Source organism: Bufo gargarizans, chromosome 1 (genome assembly GCF_014858855.1).
Source record: "Bufo gargarizans isolate SCDJY-AF-19 chromosome 1, ASM1485885v1, whole genome shotgun sequence".
NCBI classification, from domain to species: Eukaryota; Metazoa; Chordata; class Amphibia; order Anura; family Bufonidae; genus Bufo; species Bufo gargarizans.
The window spans coordinates 618795637-618816130 of record NC_058080.1 but is presented as its reverse complement, the minus strand read 5'-3'; the positions used below and the strand labels follow the sequence as shown (position 1 = coordinate 618816130).

Sequence of the window (20494 nt, the reverse complement as noted above, 5' to 3'; positions counted from 1 at the left end):
AAACAGAAATTTACTTAATTACAGCTTATTTGTTCTGCCAAGAACCAAAAGCAAAGAGAAACAAACATCGCTGACAGACATCCGAGGTTTGTACAAATACTTCTCCAGGGGCTTCTCTAGAAACTATGTGAAGATGACAAATCATTTGCACAACATAAATTAAGTTTGTCAAAAAAATCATAAAATCAAAAACTTATTTTTTAGATCACATGTATTTTCAGGCTTCTGGAAGCCGGTGGTGCACTGACTGCAGTCATTCCATGTGCAACTTGAGTGAGGTACTATACTGCAGTCCAGTTGTTCTGAAACTACAACTCCCAGAATCCTCCCTTCACTTCTGTGGGAGTTACAAGAATGGCCCAGTAAGTATGCCCAAATTAGCAATTTGACAGAGCAGAATAAGTTGAAGAACTTAAATAACTTGTATTTTAGGAGGAAATACTCATGAGATCTTTAATTGCAATGATACCTAACAGACAACAAATGACTAAAGGTCCTTTTAAATAGGACAATTTAGCAGGCGACTGTCCTGAAGGAAATGTTCCTTCCCAGCAATCGCATGCTCTTCAGTGAAGGAGACTGCATTTACATGCAGTGATCTCCTCCACAGTATGGGCAGGAATGATTCCTAATAAAAATCGCTTGTCCCCATACAGAGTCATTGTTTGCCGGCAGCAGAGGCTGTTTAGACGGCACGATCTGCTGCCGGCAAACAACGATTTAGGTGACCACATGAAAGATGCGATTACCCGATGATAGAGCATTTCACTCACTCATTGTGTAATTGGTGGCACCTTTACACCACTGACGACAGTATTTGTTCTGAAATAGGAGAAGGAGGAGGAAGAGGTGTCTGGCAGTGGCTTATCTCTCAAAGAACAAAATGGCTGGGCAGTTGAAATCAAACAGTCTGAACCTTACTTCCCCTGACATCTGTTTTGGGATAATGAGAAATGCCCTACACATCAGATGGTGAGCTGGTAACACCAGAATCTGCATTTTTTGGTGACATACATCTTATATGGACAGCTTAAATGGTCACTAAATTTTTCCACACAACTTTGCAAAAATCAATAATACAAGCGACTGTAATAAAATTTGTAATATATCTTATCAGAGAAAAATATCTTATTCTTATTAGTGTTATCAGCCGTATGATCCTCTCGACCCCCTTTTCTAAAATGACTGTCTCTGAAATTTATGAGAGATCAATCCTGGTGAGACCAGGACGGCTGTCTGCTCACTGAAGGATCAGATAACATCATCCCATATAAGTCTATGGGAAGGAATGTGCAAGATCTGAGTGAGATAGGACCTCACTAGATACACCAAACTACAGCTCGGTGTTTCTCTGTAATGTCCTCCATGATCCTGGGGCTGCTTTGGAATGAGGTAAGCGAGAAAATTAGGAAGTTGCAGATTCTCCTCTACTTTCTTAGTGCAGTGGATTGAAACAAGTCTCCTCCCATCAGATTTGGAGAACTACAAACTAGAAAATCTAATGGTACCAATATAATCTACTGCTCACTCCACAAAAAGAAAGCACTCACACAGCTCTGTAGATGGAAAAATAGATATTTTTTAAATGTTTTATTTTATTTAAAGTAGTAAAACATAAAAGAAATTATATACATTTGAAAAGTCCATGATCTTCTATTGGGCAAGGGGGAAGGGAAACATTCTTTAACTTTGTTAGGGTACTTTCACACAAGCGTTAGGCTCCATTCACGCGTCTGCACTTCCGGGTCCGCATTTCCGTATCTGAAAAAAATAGAACATGCCCTATTCTTGTCCGCAAGAATAGGCATATTCCATTAGTGCCGGCGATGTGCGGTCCGTGTTTTGCGGAATCCGCAAAACACACACTGACGTGTGAATGGACACTTATTCTTTTCAAATATTGAAATCTGGAAAAGGGTCTCAATTCCGGGAAAAAAGGCATCAGTTTTGTCCCAATGCATTCTGAATGGAAAGCAATCCGTTCAGTATGCATCAGGATGTCTTTTGTTTCATCCCTTCCATGCTGCGGTATTTTTTCTGGCCAAAATCCCTGAACAATATCGCACTTGTCAGATCCGGCATTAATGTCAACAGAGATGTATAAACACCGGATCAGGTACCAAGTGTTCCGGAAATTGCTGCATCGCTGGATCCGGTTTTCCGGTCTGCGCACGTGCCGGGCTTTTGATCTTTGAAACATTTTTATTACCGGATCCGTTATTCCAGATGATACAGATCCGGCATATCACTGGATCAGTCTAACGGATCCGGGGGAAAAAAAACTATCCATTTGTACACGGCCTGCCGGATTTTAACAACGCTAGTGTGAAAGTACCCTTATATACAGTTGAAACCAGAAGTTTACATACACTATATAAAAAGATACATATGCAGGTTTTTCTCAATATCTGAGAATCAGAATAAACCTTTCCTGTTTTTGGTCAATTAGGATTACCATAATTATTATTATTTGTCAAATGGCAAAATAATGAGAGAGAGAATGTTTGAAGGCATTTTTATTACTTTCTGCAATGTCAAAAGTTTACATACACTAAGATTACTATGCCTTTAAAGGGATTCTGTCACCAGGTTTCACCCCCTCCAGATAAAAATATGGTTATGTTCAGGGAGCTTTACCCATTCCTAATGTGGTCTTATAAATGTAATCTGTAGGCTCATTTTGCTAAAAATACGCTATTACTAACCTGTCATTCATAAAAATAAGGTGCCCAAGGGAATGTAAATGGCTCCAGGCTGCCGCCCGCACCTGCTGCCGTTCGTGCCCAGCGCCGCCTCATAATCTTCTGTGACGCCTCCTGCTCTCTCTCCCTCCTCCAAGATTGCTGTGACGTCTCCTGCTCTCCCTCCCTCCCCCCTCCTCCTCCTGCTGTAACATTGCAAGTGCATATAATAAGACACCACATCAATAAATGGTCACAGACTACACAGCAAAATACGGATGTGTAATGGTTCCAGTACATATGTATATATGGGAAAATACAACAACAAAAGAAGTTAAAGTGCAAATGCATAAGAGGTCACCACATCAATGGTCAAACACCACAGAGAAATATAGATATATAGTGACAGCTTAAAACTCCATATACATAATGATATGGCTGAGGTACACAAGCAACGTTCACTTATGGATAACCCAAATGCAGCGCGACCTCTGCTTTCCAACAAACTCATACAAGGTGGCTCAAATTTACTACGGTCACTTGGATTCCCCTTCTGGGTGAAATCTCTAGACAAGTCATGCCTTAGGCTATTTTCACACTAGCGTTGTTTGAACCCGGGTTCAATTCCATGGCCGCCGGGTCCTGAAAAGTGGGTGAAAACAGATTACATTTGAATCCTGATCAGGATTTTCATCACAATGAAAAAATGCATTGGAAAAAACGTATCCGCCATTTATGGACTTTAACTTTTTTTTTTCACATTTGTTGGGTTTAACATGCAAAAGCCGGATCCGGTTTGATGGAACACACGGCATTAATGCAAGTAAATGGTATAAAATGTCCCGGATTTTTGTCCGGAAGCAAAAATACAACATGCTACGGTTTTCTGAAAAGCCTGATCAGTCAAAAAGACTGAACTGAAGACATCCTGATGCATCCTGAGCGGATTGCTCTCCATTCAGAATGCATGGGGATAAAACTGATCAGTTCTTTTCCGGATTTGAGCCCCTAGGAGGGAACTCAGCGCCCGGAAAAGAAAAACGCTAGTGTGAAAGTAGCCTTATGCCAGTTAGTATCTAACTAGGAAAAAGAATGGTGACCTGAAGATAAATAGAGACAGGACAGTCTTCGACTTCACAAGTGGTAATAAAATCCCAACTTATGGCAAGTCGAGTTTCTGTGATAATTTATAGGGATGTGGCTTGACAGCTCGTAAGATGAATGTTGCACTTTTTTCTGCAATGGCCTTGTAGACCTTATAAAAACTCAACTTATCGGCCATTATGAAAACACAGCAGCCAGTATCTGTTGGAAGAGAGATTTATTACTGTATACACCCACAGGTAGGATGAGGAACCAGCAGGTATTCTATTCTCACTCAGCGCTGTACACAGCATCCATCGCAATCATTTCACTCTTACAGGAAATTGAAGCTCTGTGCAGACAACAAACATCCATTTGGTGCCGACAGCATAAATCTTTTTATACTCAAGACACAGAAGCACCTTCTGCACAGGAATGAACATTTAGCAACACAGAAGAATATCAGTCTGTAAATCAGTATTTCTCTACCAGAAACCCGCTGAGGTTCCCCCAAAACCAACTGCAACACGACCTAGAATTTATAGAGTAGGGGGTCAACTGGTTTCAACCTGGTCAAAGATGCTTAACAAAATAGCCATAGGCCAAACTTTTTCAAAGGCAGTCACCAAGTGGTCATCAAAGTTGTAATATGGTTCTAGGCAAGAAGTATAGGATGTCTATCCAGTTCCTACACTAAAAGAGGTAGGAATGGGAGTAGAGTTTCCTTAGGAAGGAGACAAATGGGTTCCCCCATGGTAATAAAGTTAGGAATAACTGATCACTACAGTGAAAAGGCAGCCATATTGTCAGCTGTACTTTCTTCCTATACCTTGGTGGTATGAGGGAGATACATACGAGTCACAAGATGGTGACTTTCTCAGAAAAAAATGCAGACTTATTAGGCATAAGTGAGAGATGTGAATTCTTATAACTCTTGGGCAGGGATAAATAATCTTAATTATGGGAGTTCTGTGTCGTAATGCCTGTGTATTAGACACAATGGGTGGCTTTTAGTAACCTTTTATATCAGGACACACCTTCCTTCTAAGAAACGATTGCACAAACCAATCTTACAAGATTTTCCTCAGAATGACAAATCTTATGAAACTCCATGGTACTGGAGGCTGTTCTGTAATGTTTATATCGGCAAGGACATCTGCAGGCTTAATAATAACACCTTATAATTGACAGCTTCCCAAAAGGGGCTACACCCAATAGTATAGAATAACGTACAACAGAGAGGGAGAGGAACACATGGACTAAAGTAATTTTAAAATTTCATGGGGTTTTCTTGGGGAATGATTTTTATTTAAAGATGGGGCAGAATGACCTAAAATAACAATCATTACCCCTCCCTACCGATCCCCTGCCACTGCTCGTCCCCGTTTCTCTCCACTTCCTGTTCTCATACTTTACATGCAGTAAATGGTTTGGACTGGTCACTCAGCCAGTCACTGCCAGAGACTGGTCACCACTGCGGCTGGTAACTGAGTGAGCGGGCTACTTTTTAGAGCTGTTCCTCCACAGTCCATAATGCTCATTTTTAGATCTTATTCGCTGTAATTTTGGCTTATGCGCTAGGGAGCTCTCCGGTGTGCATAGACCAAGCATAAACATATGGAATAATGGGCCAAAGTATACTAAGGATCCGGCAATGCTGGAATTAAATGAATAAATTCTGGCGAATCTTTTCAATCTGCTCAGCTCCTTCTGCTCGGTAACACGTCGCCCACATATCAAGGTGACAGGTTCCTTTTAAGGATTTGCTTTGGATTCTAACACCAAGTTTTCCTCTACTGTGTCCTATATAATGTAGGAAGCTTGCCGAGAGAGCATTACATGCAGAGGATACTGTGATATAATGCTTCCCCCCACAGTCCCAGAGGAATCACATTCATGGATTACTACATTACTCATAATACACAGTGTGATGGGCAAATCAAAACTTCAGGCAGAACAAAGGAACAACTACTGTCTCTAAGCCAACACATCCCACTATAACATCATAGGTGCTGAATGTCAGGATTTACCTGAGATTTGGCAAGTTTTTTCTCCAAGAGGTCTCTCTCCCGCTCCGTCTGCTGAAGACGCTTATTTAGCTCCACTATGTCTCCTTTTAACGAAGCCAGGGCTGCAAGATGGAGCTGAAAAACAAAAGGAGAAAAAGATATTTTTTATAATAAACAGCAAACTGGCTAAAAGCTTATTTTCTTAGTAAATACTTCCTAATGAAAAGGCGTATTTCCTAATGACTTGATGATCCCAGGTTTTTTTTCTTCTACATTCCCAACACAATGTGGCTTTTACAGACAGAATTTAAAGCAGATTCTATCTCCGACTGTTTTTAATGAAAAGCCGCCCTACCAAGAACAGACGTTACTGAAAGCTGGTTGTCTCACCCCAGAAAATCTCTTTTCACTGAGGCAAGTGAGGTCTGCAGCTCTTTAGATGCTCCTTTGGGTTCTTTGTGACCTCCTGGAGTTGTTTCGTTACACTGACCACTTCTGGACAGGTTCACCACTGTTCCAAGTTTTCTTCATCTGTGGATAATGGCTCTCGCTGGTTAGTGGAGTCGCCTATCCTTAGCAATGGTTTTGTAACCCTTTCCAGACTGGTAGATTTTAATAACAGATTCACCTTTGTATTTGAATCTCTTTAGGACATGGCATCATGTGCTGCTTTTGGCCTCCTGCACACAAATGTATACATCTGCAAAATACAGATGTGGTCTGTGTGCATCCTGCAATTGCAGACAAGAATAGGACATGCTCTATCTTTTTTGCAGGCTGTGGAACGGAACTACGAATGTGGACAGCACACCGTGTGCTGTCCGCATCTCTTGCAGCCCCATTGAAATTGCGAAACAGATGTGGACCTATTCATTCAGTGTGAATGCGACCTAAAGGAAATGCGTCACCAAAAGTTTTCTCTGCCAGTTACAACCAGATAATGACACATACAGTATACTTTTTTCCAATCTGCTTTTATTTTCTGGTTGCAATTTTTTTTTAAATCTATTCTCTGAACATGACTATTGGGGCGGCCATCTTGCCTTAGCTGTTCTTAACAGCATTTAGAAAGCAGCCCCATGGTCCATAGACACAATGGACAGGAGGGGACCTCATTGACTTCTATGGGAGAGTTTTCTAGGCATGCCCTGTGTCCTGAGCAGAGATGATTGTACAAGGAAAGAATAGATAAGATTTTATAATCACCTATTGTGAATGGTGGATCCTGTCTTATCTATACGCAGAAGTGATATCATTACAAGCAGGATTAGAATGGCAGATAAGCAGGTAACTGCAGTTACGTGACCTGTCCAGACCAAAAAGTGTGGCCTATTTTAAAATAAATCCTCATACGGCTATGTGAACGGAAAAATAAAAAAGCTGTGACTGACAGCTATCTCTCTGTATACACTTCTACACACAATGCCATCAATCACTGATAACCTCTCCTCCCAGTACTGATAGCTGTTCACGGGAGGTAGAAAAAGCAGAGATATAAATGTATAGATGACAGGTTTTACCAAATATTTTTCCACAAATATACACACACACACACACACACACACACACACACACACACACACACACACATTTGCTCAGCTTCTCTTGCTCTACAACATAGTGCTGTCAGATTGCACTTTTTGGTAACAGGTCCACTTTAACACCACATATGATAAAGCAGCCTAGATCATCTCACGTGATGGTATACACTCACAGTCCTCCATGATATAAATTTATTTGTGAACTCTCAATATGGCTTCAGCATAAAAGATTTTTTTTTTATATAACCTTATCCTATAATATATCAGGTTCAAGTTGAATTGCTAAGACGACCGGCATCAGTCCCACTTACAAGACACTTATCTACAAATGGCCATGTGAAGCAATCAGAAAAGACATTTCTCTGGATAATCTTGTTGTTCCAAAGGCAAAACGCATGCAATCAGGGTAGGGGTAATTTATTGCTTCAGCAGAAAAGGTATTTTTTCTGTGCTATCAACCCCTTCACCTCCAACTGTGCACCAAGACAACCACTTTCAAGCCCATTTGTAAGCGCCTAGTTAAAAGTGGAGGAAATCCAAGTAGAGAGAGCTGAAACCATGAAATAAAAGAATGAGCACTTTCGCAGCTGGTCCCAACACAGACTCTCGCTCAGAAGGAGAACTTGGCTAAGGTCAGTTTCACATGAGCGTGTTGGGTCCAAGGAACGTGCTTCAGGCGATGAACATTTTTCCCCGACCAAATACTTTCTTCTGAAATTGGCCTCAAATCAGAGTAAAATTCTTTAAGAAGACAGAACTTTGGTTAAATGAATGCCATTAAAGATGTTGTCCAGCCCTTTACAAGCGATCGGCTGTTCTACTCTGGTGACTGCAGCACTGCTCCCAGTTCATCCACTACACAACGGAAGACGGAGCTACCGCAGAACAGCTGATCTACAGGGTGATAGACCGCTGCCGATCGGACAGTGATGGCCTATCCTCAGAACATAGACTATCACCTGAAAAAAGTTAGACAACCCCTTTAATTATGTAGTTTGGGACCTCAAGTAAAGTGTATCAAGATAGAGGTTTAATACTTTAGGTTCATTTTTCAGGGACTATAAAAAAAAAAAAGAAAGACTTGTGTAAAAAATATCTGAAATATAAAATGGATTGGAGATCGAGGCTTCATTCTGTCCTGTGTTCCATTCCGGCATACCTTATTCAGATCCCTTGATAATACTGTAACAATATTGGATGAAAAAGCGGAATGGAACTGCATTTCATGGGATGCTGTTACATTGATTGATTCTGATCACTTAGCTCTTTAGTGTGATTTAAGTGAGGGATGTGTGGAGTTAGCCTCTCTACACGTCCAGAATGTTAAGTACAAAGCAGCCGGAAAACATTCACTACAAACTTATATAAATCATGGAAAGATGCCTGCAAAATTACAAAGGCTTCAGATTTATCTGATAGATATTACAATATCTTTAAAAAATTTCACTTTCTACTATATCTAGAACCATTAATGAGACTGTTAATGCTATACGGCAACATACTGGCAAAAGCTCAAGGTGACTCTCAGCTGGCCAATACACATCAAATTTCCTGGTTCACAGGCCTGTAACATAACTGGTGGCATCTATGCCATTCACACAAGTAATACTCTGCCAAGCATTGTAAGCTGCTTTTTGATCTTGGCAAATTCCCAAACTATGTCACTCACTGTGAAATTTCTATAAGTATTCTACTATCGGCTGGGGTAAGTATCCTAGAATAGGAAAAAGCTGTCATATATTTATAACTTGACCTCTACTTATTTATAAAATTATCTTTATGGCACCTTTATTTCAGTTTATTTTACTGCAGTGTAAAAAAATAAAAATAAAAAGACTTCTACAAATTTTCGCCCTATAAGATTTTAGAAGAGGACAATAAGAAAAAATATTTTTCATTACATCTCAGGTCAGACTACCAATCAGACCCCTAATGTTAATCAGACCTCAGCTCACAGCCCCAATCAGACCCACAATGTTAATAAGACCCTCAATCAAATCTCAGATCAGCCCCCCAGCCTCAGGTATGCAGCCTGCAGCCTCATATCAGATAAAATAAATAAATAAAAAAACACTTACCTCTCCTGCTCCTGGACATTGCCGCTCCTCTCTGCCCGCGATCATCTTCCTCCTGCTGTCGGCTGTGCTGTGAACAGGCGCACACAGCGTGACGTCACAGAGCGCCTCACGCTGTGCGCAGCCTGCACCTGCACGGTGCTTATTAGTATTCACCCTATAAGACACAGAAATGGGGACGGGGGACGGGGGGGGAGGCGTCTTATGGGGTGAAAAATACGGTAAGCTGACGAAAGATATGCATCTGACCTCACATCCTTCAACTAAGGCTGGGTTCACATCACGTTGTCATACATTTAACGTACACAAAAAAAAAACATATACATTAACGGATGCCTCAGAGAGACATCCATCACCGTAGACTTCCATTGTAAAAAAAAAAAAAAATGTATACATGAGTCCGGCAAAAAAAAAAAAAAAAAAAAAAAAATGAAATTATATACCGTATTTTTCGCCCCATAAGACGCACTGGCACATAAGACGCACCTAGGTTTTAGAGGGGGACAATAAGAAAAACATATTTTTCATGACAACTCAGGTCAATCCACCAATCAGACCCCCAATGTTAATAAGATCAGACCAGACCCCCAATCAGACCTCAGGTCAGACCTCAATGTAAATGACCCCCGGTCAGACCTCAGATAAGAGCCCCATGCCTCATATCAGCCCCCAGTAGCCTCTCTTCAGCCCCCAGTAGCCTAATATATGACCCCAGTATTCTCTCTTCAGCCCCCAGTAGCCTCATCTATGCCCCCAGTAGCCCCATATATGCCCCCAGTAGCCCCATATATGCCCCCAGCAGCGTCCATCAGCCTCATATAAAATAAAATAACCACTCACCTTTCCTGCTCCGTACACCGCCGCTCCTCACCTCCCGCGCTTGGTCTTCCTTCTCTTCAGTCTGCTGTGCTGTGACCCGGTGCGCACAGCGTGAGTTCATAGCACTCCCCCACACTGTGTGCAGCTGACAGCAGAGGACCAGGAAGCGAGTACAGAGCCTTCACTGCTTCCCGATCCTCCGGTACTAATGAAGCGCTTCCAAAATTGAAGCGCTTCATTAGTATTCGCCCCATAAGACGCAGGGGCATATGTATGTACAAAAAGGAGATTTTTGTATAACTTACCAGTAAAATCTCTCTCTCTCTCTCTTCATTGGGGGACACAGGAACTGTGGGTATAGCTATTGACACTAGTAAAAGCTGTTAGCTCCTCCCCTGGCAGCTATACCCCCTCCAGCCTGGAGAGAGCTTCAGTTTGTGTACAAGCAGTAGGAGAAGCAAGCCAACCAAGAAAAACATGTGGAACACCAACCATGTCAAAAGACCCAACGGGGTTCTAACCAGCAACAGCCACAACTGTGGCCGAACAACAATACTGGGTGGGTGCTGTGTCCCCCAATGAAGAGCGAGAAAGAGATTTTACTGGTAAGTTACACAAAAATCTCCTTTTCTCGCCCATATTCATTGGGGGACACAGGAACCGTGGAACGTCCAAAAGCAGTCCATAGGGAGGGAAAAAATACAGACCCATGGAAGCAAGCGTCCCTGCAGGCATCAAGAACTGTCGCCTGCAAAACCACGCGGCCCAAGGCAGGGACCGCCGATGCATAAGTATGCATCTGGTAATTTTATGTGAACATAAGGAGGACCGGTAGCCGCCTTCCACAACTGTGCAGCCGAAGCGCGATTCCTCCGAGCCCAAGAAAACGCCCACGCTGTGGTGGAGTGCGCCGTGACACCTAAGGGTGGAACCCTGCTCCGGCGAAGGTATGCTTCAGCACTTGCAGACCGAATCCAATGTACAATCGCCACCTTGGAGGCCGCCAATCCCTAGCGAGGACCCCCTGGAAGACAAAAGGGTGGAGGCTGCAAATAATGATTAGAGCTCTGACAATGTCCAAAATGCAACTCCCTTCCGTAGGCTGTGAAGGAGAGGGACAGAGAAGGAAGGACAATGTATTAATTAATATAGAAGTCAGAGACCACTTTCGGGAGAAGAAGAAATGGGCCGGAGGACCGCCTTATCCTTGTGAAGAAGCAGGGAGGGATTTTGCAAGAGAGCACCCCCAACTTAGACACCCGTGGATGTGATAGCCACAAGAAAAAACTACCTACTAGGACAGAAGCGGGAGTAAGATCTCCCGCAAGGGCTCAAGGGGAGAAGACTGGAACGCTGAGAGAACCATATGCAGATCCCAAGGCGGTAAAGGACAGTATGGAGGAACCTTATGTTCTACTCTCAGAAGGAAGGTTTCCATGGGCACCAGGGAAACCAGAGGACGCTGGAAGCTGCCCCAGGACAGACGTGCCAACACCTGAACCAGCAAGGAACTAAGGGCTAAACCAAGGTTCAACCCTGATTGTAGAAAGGATAGGACTGTGGGGAGAGACAAAACGGAGTGAGGGGATGTCCCGGCTCTCACAGAAGCCCAGAAAGGACTTCCAGGTCCCATTAAAGATCCTGGGCGATGCAGGCTTCCTGGCCTAAATCATAGTGTGGATGACATCCGCCGAAACCCCTCTCCACGTCAGAATGTCGGTGTCAATAGCCACGCCGTCATCTAAATGCTGATGTAAGACATGGACCCTGTGAAGAAGGTCGACTCTGAGTGGCAGTGACCAAGGGGCGTCTCCTAGAAGGAGAACGAGGTCGGCGTACCACGCGCAACGGGGTCAATCCGGAGCGACTAGGATTTGTCGGAATGTCCTCCATCCTGGTCCTCCGTAGAACCCTGGGAAGGAGGGGAAGAAACACGTAGGGAGGGAGAACTCCCGCCAAGGAACACACGCTTCCGGAACACTGGTTCTGGAGAGAAAGGCGGGAAGCTTTCGTGTAGATACCGTTAGCACACCAGGACCAATGGAAGAGTCCATGTGGAAGGAGGGATGTGGAGGGAGCCACAGCCCACCAATTGGGACCGGCGCGTGCCTGGAATGGAAGGCCACCAAATAAATACCCTGTGCAATGCAGATGAGGGAAGGTAGTAACGCAGGAACTACCAAGGCATGCGGGATGGCTATGAACCATGAGCCAGAGAGGAAAAGACAGGAGAAGAATAGGCTAGGTCTAAGCCCATTCCCCGTCTGAGACAGGTGCTATATAGAAGTAGCCAAGGATTAAGTGGCTGTGCAAAAATCTCCGCCTGAGGAGGAAGCCAGGCAAGGGGAGTCGCACTGTATTGCTAGCCCCATACCCCAGCAGAGGAGGGGGCCACCCGCAGAGGCCACCGAATTCAGTGCTAAAAAGAGTCCACTGCCTGACGAAAGAGCTGCAGTAAGAACCCAAGTATGTAGTGGTAACGCAATACCGCTCCTACAGTAGTAGCCAGTGCTTGCCCCGTCAGCGCAAAAACTGAGGGGGAGGCCTAAGACTATCCGTAGAAGCCATGTACCATACTGCCCTAGTTAAGTAGAGCTAACCTTAAAAACTCTACCTGGAAGGGCGCCGAACACGCACAACTGCCAAGCTAGCGCCAGGGTAGGACCCCTACTTGAGGGGAATGTCCCAATGCAGCAACCACGAACTCTAGCATTAGCGAAAAGCTGCACCTGTGGAGGAGAACAAGCTGTAGCAGCTAAACCAGAGTGCCAGCATAACCACTTCCCAAGAAGGAGTGGTGGATAGATAATACAGAGTCAGAGAACACTCGACTCGCTGGAACATACCCACCATATATGTGCAATAATGTATGCACTACGTATTGATGCGGACAATATGATGACCGACTGGAACAATGGAGGCCCATGGAGATTTTGGGGGGGGGGGGGGGGGGGTGGGTCTCTAGGACACATAAGTGATGTTAGGTAACCCCCTGCCCAAAACTAGCACCAAAGGAAAAGAAGTATACAATGAGGAATAGCCACCGTATCCACTGGCGGCACCCATATACCACTAGAGAAAGAGTAGCGAGGTCTTGCCTCCTATTGACACTAGAAAAAAAACTTAAGCTCTCTCTCCAGGTTGGAGGGGGTATATCTGCCAGGGGAGGAGCTAACAGCTTTTACTAGTGTCAATGCCTCCTAGAGGACATAGCTATACCCACGGTTCCTGTGTCCCCCAATGAATATGGGCGAGAAATGAAAATCACACATCATATAGTACAATACCTTTCTAACAAAACTAGAACCAGCCCTGTACCTCACATGGATCCAGAGATCTCTCCATTCATTGCTCCATTTGTTCTGCTAGATTATCTTCAGCCTGACAGCTCAGGGGGCAGGGCCTTTCTGCTGCAGCTCTCTCCCTATACATGCCGCAGCTTCTAATAGAACACATGGCTGGTGGAAGTTGAAGATTTAAACTGAGTATGTTCGACCAGCTCAGTGTTTTTGCAGATCATCACAGCCATTTTTATTGCAAGGAGTGGGAAAAAACGGAATGCATACAAAAGCCATCTACCATTTTTTGTGGAAGGAAAAATCAGACACATGTGTGTAATCTCTAAGGCCTCATACACATGGCAGAGCAGTTTGTATGGAGCCTGTAAAGCGGAACATGTGGCCGATATGTCTCTGAAGGGAGCCCTAAGTCAGCCATGTGCATGAATCCTAAATAAAATGAAAGCTTATTGTTTTGGATAACACTCCAAGTTTTTCTTTGCATTCATTTTAATAAAGAAGCCTATCCTATTCCAATTTTCCATATGTACATAAAATAGCCGCTACAACAAAACCCATGCACCATGTCAAAAAATTCCCGAACAGCCTAGAATGCTCAAAAAAAAAAAAAAAAAAAAAAAAAAAAAAAGTATTAACATATGAAGTGAAATAAGTGCAGAACAAAGCAGTTGTGTTTTTTTTGCTACTGAGGTTTTTGTTCATTAGGTACTAGGTTTTGTCTTTCTGGCTTCTTTTGAAAAACATGGCATGCTGGAGCTTTTGGCATTTTTCAGGAGTTTTTACATCATCTTAACTTGAAGAAAACACAAGTGGGAAAACACACAGGGGGTCATTTATCAAAGACTAGCATTTTACACCGGTCTTTGATATCCCCTTCGCTGCTGGAGGTTGAGTAGGCGCTGGCCTAGTCATAAATTACATGTATCCGCCGCCAGTCCGTGTGCCTAGACTGAAATAGTCCTGAGATTGATGGTCCCGTCCTTGGCACTCCCCAGTATTGGAAGAGACAAAAATGCTGCGTGTGGCTAAATTTAGGCACATGAGCGCATAAAAGGTCACAAAATGGGGCTGTGCAGCTTTTTAAGCCAGAAACTGGAGAAAGAAGTATTTGTGGCCCCCAATTACTGGGCACCATCCGTGCGGCTGAATGGGTCCGTGATCCGTCCACACGGCAAAAAAATAGAACATGTTCTATTTTTCTTGCGGTGTGGAGGCACGGAGAGAAACCCCACGGAAGCACTCTGTAGCGAAAGTGCTTCCGTTCAGCTCTGCGCCTTCCGGACTGCGGACCCATTCAAGTGAGAGGGTCAGCATCCGTGATGCGGTGTGCACATGGCCGGGGCCTGTATATTGCAGACCCGCTGTTTGCGGAATGCAATTTTGGCACAGCCAGGCAACAGCAGTGTGCATGATGCCCAAGTTAGTTTAAATTATGGGCAAAGCTTCTAAAGGTTAACGGTCGTGTTGAGTTATACTGCTGGGATGGCGCGCTATCCCATTGATTTTGGTGCTAGCGACATTTGTAGATGGCCAAAAGAAGAAAAAAATTGCACTTGGGCCTCATGCACACAAACGTTGTGTGTTTTGCGGTCCGCAAAACACAGAGGGCGTCCGTGTGCGTTCCGCAATTTGTGGAAGGGCATGGACAGCCTTTAATATAACTACCTATTCTTGTCCGCAAAGCGCAGACAAGAATAGGACAGGTTATATTTTTTATGCGGACCACGGAACGGAGCAACGGATGCAGACAGCACATGGAGTGCTGTCCGCATCTTTTGCGGCCCCATTAAAGTGAATAGGTTCGCATCCAAGCCGCAAATACTGCGGCTCAGATGCGGACCCAAACAACGGTCGTGTGCATGAGGCCTTATTCTGGCATTTTTTAGCGGTAAAAAAAGCACCAAACAAAATTTGTGTGTGTAATACCCTAATAAAAATGCAATAATAATATCCCACTGACCTGTTGTACGTGAGTAAATGCAGTTTAATCTGCAGGTAGTGTGCATGCTCGCCTGGGTTTGATAGATTCCACTCAGTTTATAATATGGCCACTTACTCTACAGAAGATTGCTTTGAATTAATACCGAGAATTGTATGATGCCTTATTGAATTGTATATTCAAATCAATGAGACACTGAGCTGGAGAGGATTAAAGTCATTGATTCCTCCATTAGTGACATGTTTGGATTCACTGCCATCCTTATGCTTTCCTGCGGCTCACTGTGTTATGAAACTATAATAGAGGCGGCCTTTTTATAATGCAGCGGGTGAAATGAGGCATCTCGGGCCATTTCTCCAACAGCGGCGGAAATAATAACTTGAAAATGCATGAAGAAAGTAGGGACCACTCATTAGGCTTCTGCTAGCAACTCACAGCCAGGAACCTGACAACCAAAAGCACAAAATAGAGTTTCCCGTACATCCTCTGGAGTCATGATGAGGAATTCCGTCAACCACATAATATAGATATACACTGACGAGCAAAGGGGTAACAATGTTTTCAACTTTTGACTTCTAGGCTCCATATCTCACCATCCACTACAGCTTTGAACGTGAGACTGCCATCATTTTATAGACAGTCATCTTGGCTATCTGATACATAAATTGGACTTGCAACTATTTGGCATATGATTAATTATGAAGATTCTTGTCATGTAACTGCATTGTTACGATTTTGCCATGACAGTTGGAAGAATACAAAATTAAGTCTATCCATCCATCCCAAAACCAAGAGGTGGACATCCAATCAAAATATCTGCGTCAACAAGTCGGCTCATCACAAGGTCTATCAGTTCTGGCGCGACAAACATGGTAGTGAAGGGGACTCGTATGCTCCGTAATAGTGAGATCACAGATGTCCATGAAAGCACCGTGCGACGTGCATTACACAAGTCTGCAACAGTGGCCTGAAAAAAAGTGAAGAAGCCTCGACTTCAATATAGTCATAACTAGAGTCGGCTCGAGTTTGCAAAAAAAGTACAAACCGTGGACAGTAGTAGATTGGAAAAGGGTGATTTGGAGCAATGTGACTAAAGTGAATAGATTGGGCTCTGAAGGGTGCAAATGGGCCTGGAAGAAAGGAACTGTCAAGTTCGGTGGAAGAATCCCGATGATATGGGGTTGTTTCCCAACCAAAAGCCTTGGTTATTTGACCAGGATCGATGATGATCTCAATGCGGAGCTATATGTGAGTATCCTACTAGACGAGTTATTTTGTACACTCAAGTACTGTGGGTATAAAAAGGATGACAGTTCCAGCAGGAAAACGACCCAAAGCATACGTCGAGATTGGCGAACATATGGTTTAATGACAAAAGAAGTAGAGGTGCTGGATTGGCCTCCACAGTCCCCAGACCTCAACCCAATTGAACACTTGTGTGTAGCGTTAAAGAAAAAAACCTGTATTTGTACCCAGTCAACCAGTAACACTGGGAACGTGTAGAAAAGACCTGCTTGAACCTGATTGAGAGCATGTCGATCAGATTCAAGCACGTTGAAAGCAAAAGAAGGATTTACAAAATACAAAAAAAAAAATCTAATTTAGAATTTTAGGAACAAAACAGTAATAATGTAGTTGCATGACACGAATCTGCATAACTAATCATATGCTAAATAGTTGCAAGTCCAACTTATGTATGAGATAGCCAAGATGATTGTCTATAAAATGAAGGTAGTCTCACGTTCATAATCTGTAGTTGATGGTGAGATATGGAGCTTGAAAGTCAAAAATTCTAAACATCGTTAACCTTTTGCTCGTCAGTGTATACTGATCAATATAAGACCAGCCAAGCGTGCCATTCAATCAGAGACAAAGACAAGTAATGGCGGGGTGCAGGCAACATCTGGAAAGAAAGATGTGCCATCATACCATCACATGGTGGCCCAGTGGTTCGCGCTACTGTTTGCACTACCATGGTAACATCTGCATGCTCTTTGCATGTTCTCCATGTTTAAGTTTTCCACCTAGTACTCTCCTTCAGGGCATACTGATGAATTAACTTGTATCCTAGGCCTTAGTGACACATTCGGATCCATTCATTCTTGCATGTAAATTCTGGGAATGTGGTCAGAGACCGCTACTGGGCTGACAGATGGAAAGAGTGCCCTTTTGGCATCTCTTGGGCTGGTATTTTCGATGCATAGAAAGCCAGCTATTGAACAGAATTGCTCTGCTCCTTGAGTAGCTTTCTAATCTGGCTCAAAGAGGGTGGTCCTGTCTGTGCCATCCATAGCAATGACCTCTGACACTAAAATAAGAGCAGAGCACTGGTGCTGGCCTGGAGGTCAGTGGGGGTTAAACTGCTCACAATAGCCACGTCTGACAACCGCCTCAAGTGAAACCTCGGGACACTAAAACACTAATATCTCTCCATCCCTCCAATGTGGCCACAGACAAGACACAAGGCTTTATGTATTGGAACTTTTTCCCTCTAGCAAAATATGTATTGCCAACCAACCAGTGGAAGGAATAAGAGCTCCAGCCCTGAAATCAATGTCATCTATGTGATTCCATTAAAAGCAGCCGTATTGATTTGATGTCTGCAGTTTATTCGTTAAACGTATTAATAGCATGAGTGGGAGAACAAATAGACTTAAAGTAATTACATCTCCTTAATCAAACGCATTCCTTTAATTACATTTTGTTTGTTTTTTCTTCTTAGACTTAGTAAAATCTGACATTCAAACAAAAAGAAAGCATAGACGATGTCATAACAGGCTTTTAAAAGGGAGGAACACTTTGTACTTTCCTCCTATGTTCAGCATTAGGCTCCACGTACAGGTCCGTATCAGTTTTGCGGTATGCCAATCGCGGAACCACATAATACGCATGTCCTTCGTGTGCAGGCTACATTTTAACTGAGGAATCATTGTTGTCAATTGATCTATATTTTGCGGATGATCCACGTGCTTTCTTCATCCATATGTCCATTCCGCAAAAAGAGCATGTCCTACACCTGAAGTCAACAGGGACACACAAAATGAAAACAGATCTCATCCATATTTTACAGATCTGCGATTTGCAGATACAGTAATGTGCATGGGGCATTAAGTATAAGACTTCATGCACACGACGGGGTCTGTATTTTGGTCTACAAACCATGGATCCGCAAAATACAGATGACTTTCATGTGCACTTTGCATTTCTCTCACTTCCATCAATAGAAATGCGCATTCTTGTCAAAAATGCGGTCACTACGGGTCAGCACTGCACGGACATTATTTGATAACCAAAACCAAGTGTGGGTCAACAGAACAGAACAGATCATTCTATCCTATTTCTGTGTAGACTTCACTTCTGGTCTTATTTTACAATCACTGATGGCAATCCCTGACCAAACTGATCAAAATGGATTATTTCAAACAAAATAGACAGTTTTAGCTGATCGACGACCATTGTCTGAAAAAAGTCAGCCAGGTTTGAAACTTTCATCCAGTAGTCAGACTAAAGATAATTAGTTTAAAGAAAGATCGTTTGTGGACAAAAGATCTTTCCTTGAAAGATCATTTCCCCAATGAAAGTGTACGGCCAGTTAGAACGACTATCAATATGGACTAAAATGTGTACGGCTGCATCTGTGACATGGTGGTTCACCACATGATCTCTTGTTCAACTGCTGCTCAATCATCAACCTACTTCTATCTAGTGTATATGTCCGCCTTAAGACTGCAGACAGTGAAATAAGAAGAAAACCGCTTGCATGACTAATTGCCAATCATGGTCAATGGACTCAATATTCTAACTTGTGTGCCAGCATTAAAGAGTTGCATCAGACAATTCTTACCATACTGATAACCATAGACCATGATAATAATTGCCCATAAATATCCCCAGACCCTGTGCACTTGTCACTATAGATCAATGACCATGTATTTTCATAGTAAATGAAAGTTTCCACCCAGAATTCCTCTGCTCCCCATGTACCAGGAGAAGACATGCGTCTTCTATACTTGTGACAATGGAGTCAGTAGAAGTATCACACAACCTTGAAACCTGAGGAATTAATCAAGGCTCTGATTAGGAGGTGCTCAGCACAGGCAGTCATGTCCTGCTAGGGTTATCACTCATTTTCCCGCAGATTTTCATCAACATATAAATAACCCTTATTTTCATCTTGCGGGAAATCTTTTATAGCAGCCTATGTTACATTGTAGTTTATTACAGGCTCGTGGAAAATCAGTACCACCGGGTGTAATATAATAGTACTTTTCACATCTCACATGCAAATTCTGCAATCTCATTAACACTTGAAATTCAGATCATGATCTCAGGATAAACAGAAAGGGAGAAATCTTAATGCAACATTAAAGAGAAAATCCAGCACGAAAAGCATGCTATAGGCACTGCGAAGAAGATCAGACCGCCGAATACTGGAACAAAGGGGTCGAGCAGCTCTATTGAACCCTTCTTAGCACAACTTAGAAATCTGACACATTTTAGGCAAAGCACTGTTCATCTGTCATTCTCAGTAACAGAAATCTGAGGGCAGCTCTGAAGCCGTTTGGGAAACTGGCAAGATTGGCTCCAAGAAATGGCGAAGATGCGCCAAGGCCATCAATACAAGAGATTTTTTTTCCTGATCATCTAATAATACCTCAGTCTCTCCATGACCGGTCTGCAGTCACAAAACAACTTAAAAAGGGCTTTTCCTCAGCATCCAAATTAAAGGGTTGTCCAGCTTTTGGGAACTTCTTTTTAAAAGGGGGTATTCCAGTTGTTTCAAGTTATTCTATATAACAATTAGATTAGTGGGGGAACTACCGCTGGGGTCCCGTACCCACATGTGCATGTCGGCTCCATTCATTTCTATGGGAGTTTTGGAGATAGCCGAGTACAGCGCTTGTCTATCTCCAGAATTCCTATAGAAATGAATAGAAGGGCAGCTCAATTCGTTTCAGGGGTGTGCAGGAGGTACAGGGACCCTGTTGTCGTGATCTGTGGGGGTCCCGCCGCTGGGATAGGGGATAATTTGAAACAACCGGAATACC

At 43.2% G+C, this 20494-nt stretch overlaps 1 protein-coding gene across 4 annotated transcripts in view; it reads right to left on the bottom strand.

Annotated features, from left to right (window-relative positions):
- The window catches only part of MCC (MCC regulator of WNT signaling pathway), a 310501-nt gene that overhangs the window by 122607 nt on the left and 167400 nt on the right, over window positions 1-20494 (bottom strand). For all 4 annotated transcript variants that reach the window (XM_044275927.1, XM_044275928.1, XM_044275929.1 and 1 more), the window contains one exon: window positions 5795-5908. In XM_044275927.1, the coding sequence (XP_044131862.1) occupies window positions 5795-5908 (114 nt within the window). The remainder of the gene's footprint in view (window positions 1-5794; window positions 5909-20494) is intronic.